At 38.7% G+C, this 24,465-nt stretch overlaps 1 protein-coding gene across 3 annotated transcripts in view; it reads left to right on the forward strand.

The window, feature by feature from the left end:
• LOC150076551 (ubiquitin-protein ligase E3B) overlaps positions 1-24,465 on the forward strand; it is a 711,739-nt gene that overhangs the window by 392,705 nt on the left and 294,569 nt on the right. For all 3 annotated transcript variants that reach the window (XM_090387665.1, XM_090387666.1, XM_090387667.1), the window contains one exon: positions 10,494-10,655. In XM_090387665.1, coding sequence (XP_090243791.1) covers positions 10,494-10,655 — 162 coding nt within the window. The remainder of the gene's footprint in view (positions 1-10,493; positions 10,656-24,465) is intronic.

Raw genomic sequence — 24,465 nt, forward strand, 5'->3', positions numbered from 1 at the left:
CCTTACCTGAACAGGTACAGATATGTAGAGAAAATGAAGCATACAAAACACAGCAAGTAGAACAGCCCTTCGCCATGGAGGAATTGCATGCCGCTGTGGCCCTCATAAGAAATAGAAAATGTCCCGACCCAGATCTGCTGGAGTCAGAAATTATAAGAAAGGTAGTGGACACTACTTGGAACTTCTCTTTAGATTATACAATGTATGCCTAAGAACAGGAACTTACCCAGCCAACTGGAAACTTGTAACCATGAAGCTTATACCCAAGAATCCTTCAAAGAACAGCCTGATTCTTATCAGCCAATTGCCTGCTCCCAGTGGCATGTAAGCTATTTGAAAGGCTGATAGGTAAAAGAATAACTCACCACTATGAAACAACTGGACTAACTTTGCGAACACTATGGATTCAAGTAAGGAACTTCTACCATTGATGCCCTGAGTGGCCTTTTGAGGGTGGCAGCGGGGTGTGACAAAAAATATTTCCTTGCCATCTCGGTCGACTTTGCTCGGGTGTTCGACGCCATTTGGTGGTCGAACATCCTAGCTAGACAGAGAAGGGCAAACACACTTATGAATTTGTACAAAGTTATGGAATCCTACTTAACCAACAGAGAAATCCAGGTAATAGCACTATATAATAAGTTGACCAGATCACTCTACAGGGGCTGCCCCCAGGGTTCAGTTCTAGGGCCACTGCTCTGGAATATGATCCTAGATGATTTCCTGGCCTTGGACTTAGGGGAAGTAAATTCCCAGGCCTTTGCAGATGATCTAATACTGACAGTCGTTACTGAAAGCTGAGCACAAATGAAAGTCCAAGCAAACCAAGCACTTAAACTCCTTCAAGACTGGCCTACTGTCCACTTCTTAAAAATATCAACCACAAAAACTAAATCTATATTGTTGAAAGGCAGCCTAAACTTAAGAAGACCACCACAAATTAAAATCCATAGCCAGACAATCAAACTAGTCCCCGAACTGAACATCTAGGTATCATTCTAGACACCAAACTGTCCTTCCATCCTCATCTCAAATACTTGAGAGAAAAAATCAGAAGATATGCCGGTTTAATAGCCAGAATAACAAGAAAGGACTGGGGGCTCAAAAAATGCATGCTAACACTGTACTATAAAGCCCTCTTCACCTCAGCAATTACGTACGCTTCCCCCATGTGGTTCCATAGAGCCACAATGGTGGTTAACAAAAAGATCTTGGAAACCATACAATTCTTCTGGTTATCACCCATGCCTGCCCCTCGACTTAGAAGTTATACGCTGCGGAATGTCGTACCACCTGACCAAAGGATTACCCTATACTCTGGAGGAATACACCATCAACCTATCAGGAAATAGAAGAGAAGAAAGGACCAGACTTGAGAATCATGTGCAGCAGGTATGGTAGGAAAAGTGGTCTGCTTCAACAAATTGAGAAATTACTGTAGGAAGTACCAAGTACCTGCCTACAGTTGAATGCGTGTATCCTAGACCCCCCCCCCCCGGTTCCACTCAGGTCTATTTACAACATTTCTCCTGACGGGCCATGGTGGCTTCAATGCCAAGTTAACTCATTTTCGAATAACAGAAGACCCCCCCCCCCCCCTTCTACACATGTGGAAAAACAGAAACATTATGTACAGCTGCAACCATTATTAGGGCCTCCGCTGTCGACTTATGATGGAACTCACATATCTACCAGCAGGATTGGAGCATCACCTGGCCTTCACGAAATTTGCACAAGAGGTGTTTTCTAGGCGGAGAGCACTTATTGCTATTCATCACAACTAAAGCCAATAACTGAATGAAACAACTCAATCTAATTGAACAGAAACATTGAAATGGAAAGATTGAGATAACCACACTAAGGACCACCAGGACTGGACACGGAATCAGCGTATTCCATTGCTCACCTGTCTCAAGCTCCCTCTGTAGCGGAAGACACCAGTGATCACCATGTCAGACTTGACTCTACACATCTGCTGAACCTGACACCAGTGGCTGGGCGCCTCCATAGCCAGGTTGGAAGGAGCAGCAGTGCGTAGCATACGCTTCTTGATTAGACAGGGGTTCAAGCCCGTCACCACCAAATATGGAAGATGCGGAAAGGTCAGGGAATGATCACCGCATATCCCAGAGCAATATGGCCTTAGTTGCTAATGCTCCTAAAAACCAAATAACAAACAAAAACAAAACCAGTGGCTGTGACCTCTGAGACAAACTCACCGGACATGAATATTGCTGCAGCTTGCTGCCAAGGCCTTTGGCCTCCCCATACCAGTGCACTCTTGCATGGTACTTTCTTCCTACTCCTGGGTGGGGGAGAAGGAGAATATTGTTTTCTTCCCTCTGTTGAGGCATGGGCACGCGTCACTGACCATCTAGGGTTGCCTTCTCTATTGACTCCACCTTTGTCTTACCCCCCAGTCTTCAGTCTGCCCACTCTCTCTCTAACTTTGTGACTGCATCCAATGAAACCAAAATTATTCCAAACCCACACACTCAAAACTGCCAGAGTAAATACACTGGTGTCAAAACTTAAGGACCAGTTAGGTTTTCACCTGTAGCTTCTCATAGGAGTGGCCTGGATATGGGAAAAGCATACCAAAAGAACCTCATGAGGTACAGAAATGATGAAAGAAACAACACCGACACAACAATGGAAACAAAACGGTACAGAGGGACTTTATTCAAAAATGGCAACATAGCACTGTCTGCCATGACACAGATGCATCACTGCCAAAGATTGAACAAAGGGAAGAGGTGGTCCTCAGTAGGAGATATGACCACTTTTTTGCACTGCCTGTTCATACTTAGAACAATACTGTTGATAAGTTCTTGCGGTAACATCGTCCATTCCTCTGTCAGTGCCATCTTCAGCTGGTGAACATTTTCTGGTGGGTGTGGACGTGCCGCTAGGCATCTCCCAGGATCATCCCATATGTGTTCGATGGGATTTAGATTGGAAGAATGGGCAGGCCAATCCATATGAACAATGTACTCACTTTTCAAAAGAATATCAACAGCTGCAGTGCGATGGGGTGTGGCGTTATCATCGATAAACACGAACTCGGGGCCAATGGCACCTCGGAACAGACATACATGGGGAAGGACTACATCGGTACAGTAGTGTTCACTGGTTACAGTACTGCCTTCCAGTATCTGGAATTGTGTATGTCCATCCAAGATAACGCCTCCCCAGACAAGAACACCTCGACCGCCATATTGATCCCTTTCAGCGAGATTTGTGGGGTGATATCATGTGCCAACCTCTTGCCAGATCAGCTGAACGTCCAGAATCGCTGCTGAGACTTGAATCTACTCTCATCAGGGAAGGGTACCTTACCCATTGCGCTGCTTCCAGTTCTTGTGTTTGATACACCACTGTAAACAGTGTCTCTGATGGGCAGGTGTTCAAGGGACACAGCATACTGGCCATCAGGCAAACCGTCCACCTTTGTGGAGTCGCCTGGCCACAGTAAACCGCGATATCCTGCATCCTGTGCAGCTGGTTTGCAATGGATTCCGCTGTCTGGTGTCAGTCCCTCTTGGCCTGTAAGCTATAAGGAACCAGCGTAATAATTTTACGCTGGTTCCTTATAGTGGTCATCATTGGGCGTTGTTTTTCGAAGGACCACCACTGGTCCTTCGAACAGCTGTACCTGTCATTCTGAAGGCTGACACGTGAGACAATGCTATGTGTTATACCGAACTCTGAAGCCACACTCTCACTTCAAGCTTCCCAATTATTCGACTCCGGGTAAAGTCATCCAGATGTTGTCTACTGGCCATTTTGTTGACTGTAGCACTCTATTAAACTAATCGAACATCTGTAACAATCATGCTCACCATTCAGTAATTCGCACACAACTGCTGAACTGCTGCTTTTATCTGTTTATGCGAGCCCTCTCATCACGATTCAAATTTTTGCATGTGCACCAGCTTTCTACTGAACGGCCACAGTTATGAAAATCGCCACAGGCTGTTTCGTTTGATTTTGTGTGGTTGTAACCTTTAGAAATAGTGTTGGTCCTTATGTTTTGCATACCAGTGTATAACTTTACTGAGTGTACCTGGTCTGCCTTCACCGGGCCATGTGTGGGCAACGGTGGGTCCTATTAGGGGGCCCCAACGGCTAAAACGCCAGATGAACAATGGTACAAAAGATCACACATCACAATATCCATGCACTTTTAACTCTCTGGCCTTTACAGTGTTCTGTACCACATGACAATGTATACTATGCAGAGATGGGGGGAACCCATTGCAATTTGACCTGAAAACACTTTACACTGTATGTAAAGTAACTTTGAATAATTTTACGCTGGTTCCTGTACAAGATTCATGTAGTGCAAGAACTAAAGTCTTGTGATCAACAATGATTTGCCATAATTATGAGAGCTTCCTTGGACTAAGGGGAGGTACCCACAGACTGGAGATGTGCAAATGTGACCCCAATTCACAAAGGAGGATCAAAGGCTGACACAAGTAATTATAGACCTGTGAGTTTAACTTCTGTTCCAGGAAAATTAATGGAGGCACTGGTTAAAGAAGCACTGCAGGATCATCTAGACAAGACTTCAGTTATAGCTCGGACACAGCATGGTTTTGTTAAGGGGAAGTCTTGCCTGACCAATTTGATTGGATACTATGATGCAGTCACAAAAGAACTAGATGCAGGGAATAACTTGATATTATATACTTGGATCTTAGAAAGGCTTTTGATACTGTTACACATGGAAGACTGCTGCACAAATTGGAGCTGTGTGGCATTGGAGGCAAATTGCTGCTATGGATAAAGGGGTGGTTGAGGGGGAGAAGACAGAGAGTGGTAATGAATGGACACTGCTCATCGTGGACTAATGTTATTAGTGGAGTTCCTCAGGGTTCAGTGTTGGGTCCATTATTGTTTTCTGTATTTATAAATGATATTGAAGATGGTATATCAAGCTTAATGTCCAAGTTTGCAGATGAGACGAAGGTTGTCAAGGACACTACTGACACTATGCTGCTGCAACAGGATCTAGAAAGTTTGAGCGGATGGATTGAGAGGTGGCAAATGAAGTTTAACATTGACAAATGTAAAGTACTACACATGGGAAACAGCAACCCCAGAGCAACATATCAATTCTGTGGTACTACACTGACAGTGGTAGAGAATGAAAAGAACCTGGGGGTGGTTGTGCAGGTAGATATGAAGTTCTCTAAGCAGTGCGGACGGACTGCAAGAGTAGCTCATGGTGTATTGTCAATGATATATAGGAATTTTTCTAGCAGGGATAAGGAGGTGATTATTCCCTTGTATAAGGCAATGGTCAGGCCACACCTAGAGTACTGTATACAGGTCTGGAGGCCTCATTTCAAGAAGGATGTAGTGCTACTGGAACGAGTACAGAGAAGGGCAACAAGATTAGTGAATGGAACAAAGGGGTGCTCTTACGAAGAAAGGCTTAAGTTTTGCAAATTACAGTGTCTGGAGACTAGGCACCAGCGAGGTGATCTGATAGAGGTGTATAAAGCCTTGAATGGTTTGCGCATGCTCAATGCTGATGGGATTCTTCCTCTTGCTCACAATAATCACCTGAGAGGGCATAAATTCAAATTGAGGAAAGACAGATGTAGGGTTGACGTGCGGAAATTTGCCATTAGCCAGCGGGTGGTTGGTTGGTGGAACAGACTTCCATCCCTTGTCGTGGAAGTTGATAGTCTCAATAAGTTTAAGGCTCAGCTGGACAGGTATTTTGAATGAACAGAGGGGTGAAGTGGTTTTTTTTTTTTTTTTTTTGGCTGATGTTTGCTTTCTTGCATCAAATGCCTCTACTAATGCTAATGAATAGACTTTGCTCTATGATTTCTGGCTCATATGGAACTTGATGATACATTGGCTCGAATATTTTGTGGTATGATGAGGCACATTTCACTCTTCATGGGGCTGTAAATGCACAAAACTGCCGAATATCTGGAACTTCTCCATCTGCTGGCGCCTCCGTAGCCAGGTGGGAAGGAGCAGCAGTGCATAGCACACGCTTCTTGATTAGACCGGGGTTCGAGCCCGTCACCACCAAATACGGAGGACGCGGAAAGGTCAGGGAATGACCACCGCATATCTCGGAGCAATATGGCCTTAGTTGCTAATGCTCCTTAAAACTAAAATAACAACAACAACAACAATCTCCATCTGCTGCACACGAAAGACCACTACAAAGTTCATATGTTACAGTATGGTGGGTTCACAGCAGAGTTTATAATTGGACCACTTTTCTTTGAAGAGTCTACACCTCAAGGTGTTCTGTAACTAGTGTACGGTACTGCGCTCTTCTAAGAGGTCATATTATTCCCGCTGTGCAAGAAAGGCAATGCCTTTCTTGCACATTTGGCTGTAGTGTTCATGCAAGTTGGTGCACCTCCCCACATTAGTCGACAAGTGAAGGAACTGCTCCGTTCAACATTTAGAAATGATCACATCATTTCTAGAGACTTTCCACAGTTCTGGCCAGCTTGATCAGCAGATCTGAATCACTATTATTTCTGGCTATGGGGATACCTGAAGGACAGAGTTTACTGTGGTGGCATACAGATGCATGTCGATTTTAAAGCAAGCATTAAACATCATGTAGCCAACATCCCCAATGAGATGCTCTGCGAAACTGTGTTGCACGCAGTCCTCCATTTCAGAATGTTATCTCAAGTGTAGGAAAGCACATAGAACAATATCTCTAGATTTCTATTTTCTGATATTAAAATCTAATCCTGAGTTAAGTATTCAGTCTCATGTTTACAGTACCAGTTTCTCCCCTGGTGGCAGAAATTTGGACTGATTTTATTTCTTCTACAAATCTCTTCCCCATACCCTAAATAACATACCCACCTATCTTCCCAGTGCTGTCTGTAATCATTTTGACACTAGGGTCTCCTGAATAGGGAAACTTATTTTATAATCACCCGGTACATACATATATATTCAGTAAAACCTCCCTAAGACAACCCCCTGATATTATGACAAAAATCGGTCATTTTGGGAGGTCACCTTAGGAAGAGGTATTGCTGTATTATTATTTTTTTTAAGTAATTGACTTTACTGAAATATGTTAAGGACTTTAGCCTCAGGCTGCGAGAGATTTAGACAACATGCAAATTAGTGCAAACGAATCATATTAGTATGCAGCTGAACTCTGAATTAGCAAAAATATGGAGGCACTGGTTAATATGGAGGCAGCGGATATCACCTCCGAAGAAGGGCCAAATAGCCCTGAAATGGTGCCGTCTGGGTGGTGGTATCTGCCGAGAATAAGTAACAACAGTCTTCTCCTTTGGTGAAGCGTTACTTATTCGAAGTAGTGCAATATCATGGCAACTCGTTGTGAAGGTATTCACAATATGAGATATAACTTAAACGATGCCACTTTTACATATTTTTGCTAATTCAGAGTTTAGCTGCATACTAATATGATGTGTTTGCACTACCTTGTACGTAATTGACTTTATTATTAGAATTACAAAAATTGGGGTGAAATAACGTACAGAAACTTTTTTAATGTTATAAGCAGTACATAAGAAGTCAAATATTTTCAGTAATTACTATTTATTTATGCAACTGCACTTACAACGTTAAAAAGTGATTGGTATTATAACATTAAAAAGAAATTTAAGGATGTTGATCAGAATAATTTTTTAAAGTCATCTGTTTTGTTTGAACACTTTTTTGATTAATAATTTCTTGTTTCAAATTATCTTCTACTTGAAATAATAAATTTAACAATGTTTCATTTTCTAATTGCATTAACAATGACTAATCCATCAACAGTTGTTACTCAATGATAACTTTCACTCAATGATATTACTGTTTCACTCCTTGCCTCATTATCATTACACTTGTCCTCTTGTCCACCATCATATGGTTCCATATCTTGGCAGTCAAAATTTTTCTTTCCAATTTTCAGTTATCATCACATGTCTGTAAATTGTTCTCAAAAGTTAAATATAATTGAAAATTTGCGACTTCTCCTAGCTGCATTAATTCGTTTTCAAGAAATGATATCTCTTATATGTCATTTTCCATATTTCCCATATTAATTCCACAATTTTCAAAACATATTTGTATCTTTTGAAACTTCTTGCCACGCCTCTTTCATATATTCAACCATCAATCATCACAAAGATAATCAGTTGTTCTACACATTCTACAGAGTTAATTTTTGCCACTAATGTCAAAATCTGTTTCCTGTAACATAGCTTAAATGTGTGAATGGCACCTTGGTCCAAAGGCTGCAGTACGCTTGAAGTATTAGGCAGTATAAATGCTAATTTATATTTTAAATATTTGATGATACGTATTTTGGATGGCATGGTGTATTGTCTAAGAAGAGTAACAGTGTCCTGTATTTTCCCTTTTATTAATCTCATTAACCCATTAACACCTATGAAAAAACTACCTATCAAAACTCATTTTGCTCAATATTATGGTGAGGAAACAAACAATACCAAAATTTCAAAGGAAATATATTTATTTTTTTAAAATAACAGTCATCCTCAAATGGGGACGTTAGGCAGATAGGTGGTATTTTTCGAAGCAGCCTTTTTCAATTCACATTGTTTTCTGACAGTTCTTACATGACCACCTAGCTTTCATATGACAAACACAACATTTTAATTGTCTATCAAGTTTTTCTGGAAAGTGATGGCCTTCATTAATTTTCATGGAACTTCTGGCTTTTCACTTTTCATTCCTTCTTGTTGATGCAGCATCTTTCAAATAACTTTGTACGATGTTTCGACAAAAATCTAATTGATTCGTTTTTATCTCTGCTGTCATTTGGGCAGCTTCCACACATTAGTGATGGGCATATCTAATATGAATGTAAACAGGACCCACCAACACTGTCATTAGGACAACAGTGTTGAACTTGATTGCCCCTCACAGTTCCTGTAGCTCCTATTTTCTTCTTTTTCCAAAATATCATCAATGAGTACGTTGTAAAATAATTGTTGAAGAAAACTATGTGGTTTGATGGATCTGGCACATGTTCCAATAAATCAGTAACCACTCTTGCACCTACAGGTATACTCTTCACATTTTTGGTTTCTTTAGTTGGTTTTCTGCAGTAGACATCAAAGCAATACCCAGAAGAACTACTTACCTTTCAAATGAAATTGCATAGAACCAGGAATTTCTTTTGGAAATTAATTAATGTCCTTTAAAACATCTTCATCAAACTCTTCACAATCTGTCAGCTCGTCCAAATTTGGAGGTAATGTGCAAATTTCAAAAACCTCATTATCATTAGATTCTTGATTTGCAATGTCTTTGATAGCATCCTGAAGTCTGGTGTATTTCTTCTTGCCATAAAAAATCTTCATTTTCATTATCACCCAGTTTATGATTCACTATAAACAAAAATAAAACTTATGTACAGTAATGCCTAACGTCCACGTTTGAGGGCAGTAAGATATAAACAAAAAAAATTAAAAAATAACTCGAAAAAATGTAATGAATGAAATTTTGTTCATACTTACAGCATATATTGTCTCTAAATTTGATAGTAAAGCAACGACAATTAAAAAACACTATATTAAAACTACAGCAATAAAAATAAAGATGGGGATGTGTGTGTGTGTGTACATGCATACACACAGGGTGTTTCAATTAAAGGGCACTGGAGTCTGCCAATTTATCTGGTCCTTTTCTGTCACATTTGTTCTGAAATTTTTGAATTTGATTTTAAAATTAGACCAAGTATTACTATTTAGATTTTACAATTTCTAAATTAAATTTTGCCTAATCAACTACTCTTTTTCTCAGTGGGAAAATTGTTCTCCATTTTAAAGTTAGTCTGAAAATGTTATCTTTATACTAAAACAAATGTAAACTAATCTTTAGCCTCAGCACCCACCCTGTTGGCACCAAGACCAATAAATGTGAAATATCATGACAAAATACAATAAGTGAACCACAAAAGTACAACAGATAAATGAAGAATGGTGAATAAATTAAAAAAAAAAAAAAAAAAAAACTAAAAATAGATAAATAGAAAAACCGATGACCATTGATTCTATTCTCATTAGAGGACCATTGGACAACAATAGTAGATTGTTGTTGTAGACTATACATTCTCTCAATTTTTGAGTGAATGTATAGTCTACTCAATTTTCTTGTTTTTTTTTTATTTATTCATTATTCTTCATTTATCTCTGGTACTTTTGTGGTTGGCTTATTGTATATTTTTATAATATTTCAGCATTTTTTGGTTTCAGTGCAAACAGGGTGGGTACTCTGCCAGCATTTACTGTGTTCAGAGTAGTAAAGATAAAAGAGTCCAAGTAAAATATTGGTGAATAATGAGAAAAAAATCCTTAACACTTATGTAGTGTTTCTTGAGACTAAATGATTTCAGCTTGTTAAGCCAAATGATTTTAAAATTTTGTTCCAAATATATGTTAGTCTGCTATTTTCATATACAGAATAAGATTAAAGCCAGTATTTTAATTTTTTTTCTTTCATAGGTATATTTAAGAAAGCTTTAGAACGTGCCTCTTCTAGCAGAACAGGAAGCATCAAATACAAAAGGCTTGGAAGTCCAGAAACTACAGTGGTAGCTTTAACATGCTGCTTATATGAGACAGCACTTGCTACACTCACACAAATGAAGCTTGATATATTAACAGGTTGGAAATTTCATTCATTTGAAAATATTTCATGTACTTTAAAATCATTGTATTATGGAATAATATATGATTATGATAGTGTAATGTTAATTACATAATTATTTCGGGTTCATAATACAAATTAATAATCTAATATATTTGCTCACTTGATTATTATATTTAATAATACAAGGAGCAGTGAGAAAGTATTGCCTCCTATTTTTTCTTGAGTTGGTCATTGTCCGCAAAATGAGTTTCACGGAGTGAATTCTTCAGTGGCCCGAAAAGGTGACAGTCGGAAGGTGCAAGATCTGGGCTATGAGAGGTGTGAGGAAGAACATTGCACTCCAGTTTTGCAATGGCCTCCATCGTGCATAGACTGGCATGGGGTCGTGCATGGAGAAGAACCTCATTAAGGTTTTTGCCCAGTTGAACTCTACGTATTCGAGCTTTCAACTTTTTCAATGTTTTCACACATCGATCTGAGTTGATTGTGGTGCTATGCTCCAAGAAGTCTACAAGCAAGACCCCCATCTTTGTCCCAAAACACTGTCACCATGACTTTACCGACAGAAGTCTGTTTTTGAACTTATTGCATGGTGAGTTTTGGTGGTGCCACTCCATTGACTGCTCTCTTCGTTTCATGGACATAATGGTTGACACAGGTTTCGTCACTTGTGACTATGCTTGGGGGAAAAAAAAAACCTCTCCTTCACTCTCGATACATATATCTGTATCTATATACATACAAGATACATATATCTGAATTTGTGGATTTATTGGATGATTGTTTTCTGCAGCAGCATGTTCGAGAGGCAACCAGATCTGGTTATCAGCAGTGATCACAGTGTATGATGTGGGATTTACTTAAAGATTTAATTACCATCAGGGGTAAAGGAAAAGGTTTTTGCTTCTGTAAAGGTGAGTACAGTGGTCTGAGAAAGTTTTTAAATTCTCTACAGTGGGATCAACTGACGATGTTACCAACAGTAAATTCTAAGTGGGAAGCATTCAAGGAATTAGTTGTGGATGCTACTAAAAGTTTCATACCTATTAAGAAATATTGTTCAAGGTTTAGGCCTAAATGGTTAACTAATGAACTAATGAGACGCGTGACAGAGAAAAAAAATGCATGGGATGCATATAAATTATCAAGCGACTCAGAAGCCTATGGCAGATATAAGCTAGTCTGCAATCAGGTCACAAAGGAGGTTAGGCAGGTGAAGGCAGATTATGAAAAATCCTTGGAAAATATGCTAAGAGAAACAGCAAGGATTTCTTTACTTATATAAACTCTAAGAGGAAGGGGAGGAATCTGATTGGTCCGCTTGACATCGATGGTTCAACTGTTGATGATCCTGCTCAGATAGCGAACAAACTGAATGAGTATTTTGCATGTACATTCACACATGAGGAATTATTAAGGTTTGAAAATGGCAGAAGGTTATCAAATTGTAGCAGGATACTTAATGATTTTGTAATAACTGAGAGCAAAGTGGAGAAGAAATTATTGAAGTTAAACATAAGAAAAGCACCTAGGGTGGATGGGATCTATCCAGTTATATTAAAGGAGGTGGCAAAGCAACTAAGCAAACCCTGCTCATAATTATGAGAGCATCCTTGGACTCAGGGGAGGTTCCCACGGACTGGAGATGTGCAAATGTATCCCCAATTCACAAGGGGGATCAAAGGGTGACACGAGTAATTACAGACCAGTTAGTTTAACTTCTGTTCCGGGTAAAATAATGGAGTCACTGGTTAAAGATGCATTGCAGGATCATCTAGACAAGACTGCACCTGGGGTGGATGGGATATATCCAGTTATATTAATGGAGGTGGCAAAGCAACTAAGCAAACCCTTAGCCATAATTATGAGAGCATCCTTGGACTTAGGGGAGGTTCCCACGGACTGGAGATGTGCAAATGTATCCCCAATTCACAGAGGGGGATCGAAGGGTGACACAAGTAATTACAGACTAATTAGTTTAACTTCTGTTCTGGGTAAAATAGTGGAGTCACTGGTTAAAGATGCATTGCAGGATCACCTAGACAAGACTGCAGCAATAATTCAGACACAGCATGGGTTCGTTAAGGGAAAGTCTTGTCTGACAAATTTGATAGGATATTATGATGTGGTTACAAAGGAACTGGATGCAAAAAATAATTTTGATATCATATATTTGTATTTCAGGAAAGCTTTTGACATTGTTGCGCATGGAAGACTACTGTACAAATTGGAGCAGAATGGTATTAAGGGTAAGTTGCTACAATGGATAAAAGGATGGTTAAGTAGGAGAAGACAGAGGGTGGTAATCAATGGGTGCTGCTCTTCGTGGACTAATGTTATTAGTGGAGTCCCACAGGGTTCGGTGTTGGGTCCACTGTTGTTTTGTATATTTATCAGTGATATTGATGAAGGTATATCAGGCTTAATGTCGAAATTTGCAGATGATACAAAGGTTGGCAGGGTTGTTAACGACAGTAATGGGTTTGGTTGGTTGTTTGAGGTGGGCAGGCCTTGATGTATCAATTTCTTTGGTTATATTGTGCTAGCTAATTCATATCATATTACATTTTATCTCTATCTCTGTGCATGAGAATTTGCATATTATGTGGGCTGGAAAAAACTCAGAATATTTGAGGTGGAATGTATGGCTCTCTTACTGTATGGTATAGACTGTCGCTGAAGCCCGGGTTTCCAGTTTGGCAGTCTGAGGATACAGGCTTATCTGTTGTTTCTGTTAAAATTGCACAGTGTGAGTTTTCCCACGTGGTAATCCACCCTGTGTTCTTGGTGTGTGTGTCTGGTAGTAGTAGTAGTAATAATAGAAGCATGTGATACAAGAAAGCAAGTGTATGAGCTTATGTAGCATCAGCCAAAAAAAAAAATCAATTTCACACAACCATTCCCTCTAAACATTTGTCCAGTTTTTCCTTGAATTTATTTAAGCTATCAACTTCCACAACGACAAATGGAAGTTTGTTCCAGCAATTAACCACCTGCTGGCTAAAGGCAAGTTTCTGCACATCTATTCTATAACTGTCTTTGCTCAATTTGAATTTATGCCCCCTCAGGTTAGTAATCTCAGCAAGCGGAAGGATCCCATTAGAATTCAGCATGCTCAACCCATTCAAGACCTTATATACCTCAATCAGATCACCTTGCATAGAGTCCAGCCGGTGCAATTTGCAGAACTTGAGCCTTTATTGGTAAGAGGATCCCTTCATTCCCCTCACCAGTCTTGTTGCCCTTCTCTGTACATGCTCAAGCAACTCAACATCCTTCCTAAAATGAGGCCTCCAGACCTGTACGCAGTACTCAAGCCGTAGCTTGACTTACATTGCCTTATACAAATGGATAATAACCTCTACCCTGCTTGCAAAATTCCTGTATGTCATTCACAATACTCCATGACCTGCTCTGACAGCCTGTCTGCATTGCTCAGAAAACTTCATATCTGACTGCACAATTACTCCCAGGTCTTTATCATTTTCTACCACGCTAAGTGTAGTACCACACAGTTTGCACGTTCCACTGAGGTTACTTCTACCCATATGTAGTACTTTGCATTTGTCAATGTTAAACTTCAGTTGCCACTTCTCAGCCCATCTGCCCAAATTTTCTAGATCCTGTTGCAGTAGCACACTGCCATTACTGTCATTATCAACCCTGCCATCCTTTCTATCATCTGCAAATTGCATCACTAAGCCTGATATACCTTCATCAATATCATTGATAAATATGCAAAACAACAGTGGGCCCAACTCTGAACCATGGGGCACTACACTAATACATGCTCTTTGTGGACATTAGTCCATGAAGAGCAGCATCCATTGATTACCACTCTGTCTTCTCTCACTCATCCACCCTTTTATCCATTGTAGCAGCTTACCCTTAATACCATACTGCTCCAATTTGTACAGTAATCTTCCATGTGCAAGTGTCAAAAGCTCTCCTGAAATCCAAGTATATGATATCAAAATTATTTTTTGCGTCTAGTTCCTTTGTAACCACATCATAGTATCCAATCAGATTTGTCAGACACGACTTTCCATTAAAAACCCATGCTGTGTCTGAATTATTGCTGCAGTCTTGTCTAGATGATCCTGAAATGCATCTTTAACCAGGGACTCCATTATTTTACCCAGAACAGAAATGAAACTAACTTGATCTGTAATTACTCGTGTCACCATTAGATCCCCCTTTGTGAATTGGGGATACCTTGGGGATACAAGGATGCTCTCATAATGATGGCTAAAGGTTTGCTTAGTTCCTTTGCCACCTCCTGGATAGATCATATCTACCCCAGGTGCCATTCTTATGTGTAACTTCAACAATTTGCTCTCTCACTTTGCTCTCAGTTATTACAAAATCATTAAGTACCCAGTTACAGTTTGATAAACTTCTGGCATTTTCCTCCCTTAATAACTCCTCATGTGTGAATGTAGATGCAAAATACTCATTCAGATTATCAGCTATCTGATCAGGATCATGAACAGTCGAACCATCGATATCAAGTGGACCAATTAGATTCTTCCCCTTCCTTTTAGAGTTTATATAAGTAAAGAAGTCCTTGCTGTTTTTCTTAGCATCCTTTGCCAAAGATGGCTTGTAATCTGCCTTCACTTTCCTAATTTCCTTTGTGACTTGATTACAGATTAGCTTATAGCTGCCATAGGCTTCTGAGTCGCCTGATAATTTATATGCATCCCATGCATTTTTCTTCTCTGCCACGAGTCTCATTAGTTCATCTGACATCCATTTAGGCCTAAACCTTGAACAATATTTGTTAATCGATATGAAAAGCCTAATAGCTTCCATGTTTAATTCCTTGAATGCTTCCCACTTAGAATTTGCTGTTTGTAACAACATCAGTTGGTCCAATTGTACAGAATTTGAAAACTGTCTGAGACCACTGTAGTCACCTTTGCGGAAGCAATCACACGAATAATCACTGCTGATAACCAAATCAAGAGTGTTACCCTCTCTGGTTGCCTCTCAAACATGCTGCTGCAGAAAACAATCATCCAATAAATCCACAAAAGTCTTGCTTGTGGGCGAGTGACCAACCCATAAGTTCCAGTCAATATCTGGGAAGTTAAAATCGCCCATTATAAAACAATCTGATTTACTGGCCCATTCTATTTTTCTGTACAATTGTTTGTTGTACTCATTGATAGACATTAGGCCTCACACTCCTACTCTCATTTTTGCTTTCCCTGTGCTTATGTTACTGTGTGTGTGTGTGTGTGTGTGTGTGTGTGTGTGTGTGTGTGTGTGTGTGTGTGTGTGTGTGTGTGTGTGTGTGTGTGTGTGAGAAAGAGACCTTAAGTTCTTATGTTCGGTTTATTTTTTAACTATGTGGAATATCCTCACATTTTTGTTCTTAGGCCTAGAGAGTGAAACTATTTCCCAGCTGAGCACTACTGTTATAACTCATCTGATTTGTGACATTGTCAGTGGATACCATATCATTTCTTGTTAATTTAGGAACATTTGGTACCTCAATCTGTGGACCTGAGTTGTTGTGACTTGTCTAGAGGATATCTCAAGGACAGAGTGTACAGGGTGTGGGCATATCCAATCGTAGGCTGATTTGAAGGAAAGTGTCAAAAGACAAGTTGCCAACATTGTTTGTGCCCTTTTTCAGGCAACAGTTTGTCATGCTGTGCTTCCAGCATATAGCTGATATAAATGGTTACCACATTGGACATCTATATCTTAAATATCTCACATTTTCATTTAAACAGTATCCTATCAGTTGTTTACTGATTTTTCCTTGATGGCAGTTTTTGGAAATAATTTTTGGATAGTGTCTGTTCCAAATTTATTTGTTCTACAATTAATGGTTTTCCACCTACATCCGGATGAAAAGGCACATATATATTGAACCTTATAAGTTATCCCCTTCAAAATAATTGCCTTGGGCTTGTCACATTTCCATATGTTTCTTCCAAGCACAGACATTTCTGGAAGTCATCTTCTGTAAGCCCTTTTAACACTTTTGTTTTTTTTTTTTTTTTTGTTTTTTTTAAATGTCTTTAGTGCCAGACAGAATTTTTATTCTCCTGCAAACGGATAAGTTTTTTAGAAATTTTTACTGTCTTCTTGGTTAATTAACATTAAATTGTGTTTTTTAAATAATCTTTGTCATGTTCGTTAGCTTATTTTTCTAATTTAGCTAGTGCTTTTGTAAGCGAATATTGTAGCGTGTAAGTTCAGTGTGCAGTCATATGAGTATAACGCTTAATTTCATTGTAGGCAGTCTCCTGATTTGTAGCCTGCCTTTAAGGAGTATGGATTTTGTTTTCTCTCCTGAAATGGTACAGTTGTGCAGGGCCACCCAGTTCTGGAGTTTCACCAGTGCTCCATTTGCAGTTGTCTCTAAGGTCATCCTGGTATCAGCATATATCAAAAGGACAAGATCAATCACAAAGGCCAAGGGCTCAACCCCCCCCCCCCCCCAGCTCCATGCCCAGGAACTCGTCCAGGAAAAGAGACTAGAGGAACAGGCACATTTGATGAACATGTTTTTTGTTTCAATTGTGGTCTCCAGGGTTTCTCCTATATGCCGCTGTAGCATCTGAAAAGGCCAAGCCCAGCAAGTGTATGTATGTAGGCATGTGAGTATGTGTCTTGTTGTGTTGAGTGCCAGCACCTGGCGACTTTGCAGCCTGGGTCCAATTTCTAGCGGCGCCTCCATAGCCAGGTGGGCAGGAGCAGCAGTGCGTAGCACACGCTTCATGATTAGACCGGGGTTCAAGCCCGTGACCACCAAATACAGAGGATGCGGAAAGGTCAGGGAATGACCACCGCATATCCCGGAGCAATATGGCCTTAGTTGCTAATGCTCCTAAAAACCAAATAACAAACAAACAACCACTTTCTAGCTAAGACTATTACTGGGGCTATCAGGAAAACCTGGGAGCCCCAAGGTGTTTAGGGAAAGGAAGTGGGGATAAGAATTGAGAAGTATGGGGATTGAAAGGGATGGGGAGGTTGGATAGAAGATAAGGGGAAGAGATAGATCTCCCATGAAATATAAGAGAAAAGTTTACAATAGTTAATAGAGTGAGAAAAAAAAAAAAAATATATATATATATATATATACACAGTCGAACTTCCCTATAACGAATTCGATAAATCCAGCAAAAAAATTTGTTATAGAGAAATTTCGTTATACAGAGAATATCTTTTTTATTAGAAATTGTTATCTAATTAGAAAATGAAAATGAATCTGCATTTATTTTTGATGTATTTTATTTCAAAAACATATATTTATTTAAAATAAGGTTTGGAAAAATTTTGCCGGTAATTATCAAAAATTTTAAAAAATCGGTAATTTTTATTTGCAAAGTACAATTAAAAAATGTCTGATTCTCAAAGAAAACCTCACGTTTATTCAGAGCATTAAAAACATTATCAGGAACATTTTCAGAAAACTGTAGATCCAGACGAACCATTTTAAAAGCGTGAATCATTTCTTTGTGAGTTAGCTTTTCTTCGAGTTGTTCTATGCGTCTTCAGCATCATCGTTAATTTCTTCGTGATCATGGTCGTGTCTAACACTCTTCAGCAGTATTTCATCTTCATTTAGATGTTCTGTTGTAGTCAGATCTTGATCTACATAAACATAACTATCCAGTGTTATTTCATTTTCAATGTTTCCGGACGATTCTAATAATGTCCAAAAGTTTTTCAGTTGTGAAAGGGGCAGTTCATCTTGTTCGTCCAGTTGTTGTTCGACTTCTGTATTCAATGCAAATCCCACTTTCGAAAAACAATTTTGAATAGTGTATTCAGTGACATTGTTTGTCCAAACTTTTGCCAGTTTGCATTTGATAACGCATTGACAATCTTCATTATTATTCTATTTCGATAATGAAATTTAAAATTTTTAATAATGCCTTGGTCCATTGGCTGGAGTTTTGACGTTACGTTTGGTGGTGAAAACAACTTCGCATTTTTAAGTATGGTAGAAATACTGGCAGGATGTGCCGGAATAGTTGTCAGTCGTTACCAACATGATTTTCGTTTTTTTTCTTTTGTTATACGCTTGTCTAGTTTTAATATCCATTCTTCTTCAAAAATATCACTTGTCATCCATGCTTTTTTATTAAAGGTATAGTCAACTTCCAAAGATTTTGTGCCTCTAAAACATCCTGGGTTTTTTGATTTTTTGATGACTAAAAGTCTTAATTTTTCACTTCCTGTCATATTTTCTCCAACTAGCACAGTGATTCTTTCTTTGCTTTCGCCAAAACATTTATCATCCTTAAAAGCAAGTGTTCTATTCAGTAAACATTTAAAGAATAAACCCATTTCGTCAGCATTAAAAATATTCTTAGGTTCATATTCTTCTAAAATCTTCTTTAAGGTATTGTTCCTCCAACTGTTGCAATCTTCTTCGCTTACATTAACACTTTCTCCACAAATAACATTTTCCACAATTCTGTGGCGCTTCTTAAATTTATCTAACCACCCAGTGCTCACGTTAAATTCTGTATGTCCCAGGGACTGTGCAAATTTCAGAGCTTGTTGCTTAATTATTGGACCCGATATTGGTATATTCTTTTCACGTATCATTTGCACCAATTTTAGTTAGAACAACTTTATCGACATCTTTGTATATATAAATGCTTTCTCTTCGACATTGTTTCCGCAACTGTAAAAATTACTCGACTGCAGCTCTTGCCAATACATACACCGCAAACTTTGCTGCACAGGCCGTATAGTGAATTGTTAGTACCGCCTACTCAATGACGTTCGCTTGCCAATTCAACAGTATCATGTGACCTTTCCTATCAGTCACTTTGGAGAAATACTATTACTATTATTATTAGTCTTATGGTGCAAGGAAGCCTGAGGCTTATGCTGCACCAGGCAAAAAAAAAAAAAAAAATCTGAACTACCCTGAGAGAGAGAGAGTAAAAGGGAATCACCAAGAAAGAGAAGAATGATGATATCCAGCTCAGGATCCTTGGTGTGCCAAGCCCATACTCACCAGATGTGAGCCCCTGGGGTTACAGTATACGACTTCGTGAATTTCTTTTATTCTGCTTTCATTCATATATGCACGAAAGAAAATTTATGGTTAATGTATGTTACTTTTCAGAAAAAAATTAAAAAAATACACCAGCATATAGCCTATGTGATTGATGACAAATTGTTCTAAAAGAACGAAATTTAAAAAAAAAAAAAAATCATGAAAACCATCTTCTGGGAGTCCAGTTAAATGAGAACGGACATATCATATAATCATTGACAGGAAGGTCACATGGTACAGTTAAGGTGAGAAGTGAATGTCACTCAGTAGGCGTTACTAAAAATTGACTATGGAAGCATTCTACGTATTGCCGCCGCAGCACGCTAAAATTTTACCACAGCGAATTTCGTTTTTCCCTTAGCCAACATCAATTTACAAATCTACCCTGTTTATTGTAAAGTTCATGACCACTTTTAAGAAAACCCATTTGGGTTTATAACTCTAACAAAAATGAAACAAAGATCCTCCTACGAGTATCAATGGCCACAAGTGTTTACTAAAAGGATGATTAATTCCAGATGCTGGTGAGCAATTTCGGAGGGGAGGCGGCTGTATATTTGAGCGGCTGTTTAGCAGTAAATGCTTGAAAATCTTCAAAACTGCCTGTACTAATTTTTTTTAAAATTTGTTATAGAGAGACTAACACTTCGCTATATGGGGTTAATTTTACATGTAATTTCGTTTCAAGGTGCAATGTTTTGCGAAAAAATTCGTAATGTAGAGAAATTTGTTAAATAGAAGTTCGTAATAGAGAAGTTCCACTGTATATATATAAATAATAATAATAAAAAAAATAAATAATAAAAAAAAGTACCTATATACACAACATTTACTATTAGCTAAGTGAGTACAATCACCCCTCCTGGGGAACTTAAGAAAATCCAAAACTATAAATAACACTCCATTACATTAATTAACACCATTTCAAAAGTATTACTATTAGGCCACAGCAACCAGACACACTTGTTCAGTCATTATACAGAACCCAATTACTTTGCCTTTTAATAACACTCTATGATTATCTGATCCTACACTACCAGATTTCAGCATTAAACTCAGAAGGCAAATGGCAAGGTGCTATCTATGTACAAACACAGATAGCACCTTATCAGCATTTTACAATTAAATATCATATTTACAACATGCATAGCCAACTTTTTTCCTCTGTGCACAAAACTGCTATCAATATCCTGATAGTCTTTACAAGTCACATCTTGACAGGAACTACAATCGGCTGAAGAACCACTAACACAACCAACAGACAACCTCTCTGTTAAATCTATTAAATCCAATTTTATATTTATAATGAAGTCTACAAAACTAAACATCATTACCATCGTGGAACCAAGATATTTACTTAAGAAAAGAAAACTAAGGATTTATTTTCAGAAAACATAATTAATGGACAAATTATAATAGTTCTCGTCCTTGAACACAACTCTGGATTACTTGGCATTACTCTTTACAGATCAACTCCAATTAGTCTCTTCCTTCTTGCAAACAATTTATTTGCAAAATTATAAAAGGCTAGGAAAGTTTCTTTATCATTGACAAAACATGGTAGGTCATCTACATTGTATACTTCTGTAAGAAGCTGTAAATTATTTCTTAAGTCTATAACAGTCAAGTATTAAATGCTCCATGGTCTCAGGAGCACCACACATACATAATGGAGAGGCAACCAATCCCAGAGTGAACAATTTGGAGTTCAAGCTGCCATGCCCTGTTAGAAGAAAAGGTACATTCAGACCTGGGCAAAATCAAGCCGACTGTTGCTTGGTAAAATCTGATATGTTAGGAAAGTAACTAAAAGTAACTCTACCAACTTCTGCATTGGACCAAGTTAATTTCCAACTATTAACACACACTCTTCTAATTCTACAATTATCATCCTTAGTTGGTATGTCAAAATTAATTGAATAATTGCTCACCTTTGCAGGCAGAGCTTTCCGACGATAATGTTGTAAGTAGTGGTACATAACTTCATATTGGATAGGAAGTTTCCACTCAATACTTGAAGTGCCATTGTCGACACTGTTCTGCAATTTATTGTGATTGCAAGAAGAAAGAAATATGCTTGAATCTAATATTTCAAGACTAAACAATTATTAACACGATAACCCCATGCACCTGCAGCATAACAAATTATTGGTATAAAAATACACTCATAGTATAACTTTAAAGTTGTGGGTTTAATTTTATTGATTGTACCAGTTAAGACTTTTATTTTGTTCAGCACATTTTTTGCGTGGGCTACAAAACTAAATCTATCGTCCATCGTTATTCCAAGATATTTATATGTTGTTACAATTTTAATGGATTGATTATTAATTTTTACATGGGGGGGGGTCTGTTTGGGTTGAAATTACCTTTCAAAAGCATTTGTTTAGTTTTGTCAATAGAAATCTGCAGTTTGTGCACACTACACCAACCATCAAGGTCTCCCAAGATTTCGTTCACACGTTCTTCTAGTTCCCTACGAGACTCTCCAAAAACCAATATGATCACGTCGTCAGCATGTGCCGCCTTCAAAATTTTGTCACACTGCACCACAAGTCATCCATCAAGAACCATATTCCAGCAGACCGGTCCTAGGATTGATCCCTGAGGGCATCCCCAATAACAGCACGAGTAACCAGAATACACCACAAGACTACAACCATGGAAATAATCAGAAACTAGACGATAAAGGGGAGCAGACACCTCGGCCTCCTGGAACCTTGCCAGGACTCTTTGCCACCATAAAGTGTCAAAAGCCCCTTTGAAGTCCACAAAGAGGCCAAGGACATACTTGGAATCTGCATTTGAGGCTGAATCCATTACAAACTTTATAGCGTCAACAGTTGAACAGCCTTTTATAAAGCCAAATTGAGTGTTTACTTGTAAATTTTTAGCCTTATAATATTTCATAAATCTAGTTACAATAACCTTTTCTAAAACCTTGCTTAACACTGGTAGTAATGCAATAAGACGATAGGCGGAAGGAACATTGAGGGGTTTGTTAGGAATTTTAACCAGAATATTAAGATTGGCTTGCTTCCAGGGAGCTGGAAAAAACCTATCAACCAAACAGGAATTAAGAAGATTAACAATTGGTTGTGGTTTGATTGATCAGATTCTTTTTAATACTGCAAGTTCAAGTAAATCTAAGCCTGGATTTGTTATCCTTCAAAGAATCAATAGCTATGCAATTTCAAGATTAGTAAATGGGTCCTCATCAGTTAATCCAGAATACATCAATTGCTTGTTCCTTACTCTCTGGCACACAAATATCTTGGTAAATAATGCCATCCAATATCGCATTCATTGACTCTGTCCAAGGAACAGTCTCTTGCCCATCAGCCAAGATAGAAGAAACGATCTCACCAGGGTGAAATTTCTCCGCTACAATTTTGTAAGCAAGTCCCCATGGTTCACCTTTTAGTGTCGATTTAACCAATTTTTCCCAAGCATTCTTCTTTTCTCTGTAAATTTGATTAAAGTAGGTCTGTCTGGCCAGCTTGTAAAGGTCACCCAGATGGTCCACCTCAACTCTTGCCTTATTATTTCTCTTGGCAGGCTGGTAATTACACCGAGCAGTTTTCAATTCATTTCTCAGATTTGTGAGATCCTGAGACCACCAAGAGGGCACATGATTCTACTTTCTCTTTTTCTGTGTAAGAGAGGCATCACAGACCAACCTTATTAGATCATTTACGGTTAGATCATTTACGGCTTCCACCTCTTCCATTGCCGGCAGTTGCCCAATTCTCTCAATGTTATCATCCATGGGTTCTACACACACAGCCTGTTCTCAAAAGTTTCCCGGTTTGCACCCTTGATTCCTGTACGTAGGAAAATTGTATGAGTTCCTTCTTGCCGTACAGCCTGAATCCATAACTTCAAATGTTATAGGGTTATGGTCACTTGCTGACCATGTAGTTCTAACTTTCCAGTTTCTTATGTTATTCCAAATGTAGAGTTGGACACTGTGATATCTATGAAGCATTGACCGGATGCTGAAACAAAAGTAGGGGGGCTGCCCTACAGTGTTCCAAAGAGGTAAGTTCTTAGATGCAGCATTTGCATCCATACACACAATAACTCTTCTACCCGCCAACCTGTGGAGAATATCCTCTATGTAATTTATGTAAGGCTCGATCTGTTGATGTTGTTGAGAGCATTGAAAATACAATGAAAGAAAATACACCTGCCCAAACGTACCCTCCAGACAGGCACAGGCAGAATGTGTGGAGCACAAGCTTGTTATTTTTGTGACAATTTACCTGGATCAACTATAGCCAGGGTTGCCCAAACCCTGGCCACAGCATTCCTGCCAATTCCAGTAGTTTCAGTATTAGATTGTACAATTTTTGATGATAATGGTAATCCCCTTACAACTCCTTTATGTGAATACACTTTCTGAAGAGCTAAGATTTGGATATCGTGGTCAGAGATTATTCTAGTTAAGTCATCAGAGACTGCGATCGACCTTTGACAGTAAAATTGCAAAACTTAATTGATTCTTTAATGTTATGATTTATATTGCAATTAAATGTAATTAGTATGAGACTTGGTCTCTTGTGTACAAATATACTCAGGACAGCTGTTGTCATGGTAGGAATGATCTGCTTTCTTCTTGCATACTTTACAGTTTGGACAAGTTGCAGGGGAAGCCTTGTCAGGACAAGACTCAATCTGGTGCCCCTGATTGCCACAGTGCCCACAAGTATATTCAGGTTGATGGCAATTACGTGCAGAATGCCCGTAACCAAGACATTTAAAGCATCGAGATGCTATAATAA

The sequence above is a fragment of the Mastigoproctus giganteus genome, chromosome 13 (genome assembly GCF_048544385.1).
Source record: "Mastigoproctus giganteus isolate SK-2022 chromosome 13, ASM4854438v1, whole genome shotgun sequence".
In the NCBI taxonomy this organism is placed as follows: Eukaryota; Metazoa; Arthropoda; class Arachnida; order Uropygi; family Thelyphonidae; genus Mastigoproctus; species Mastigoproctus giganteus.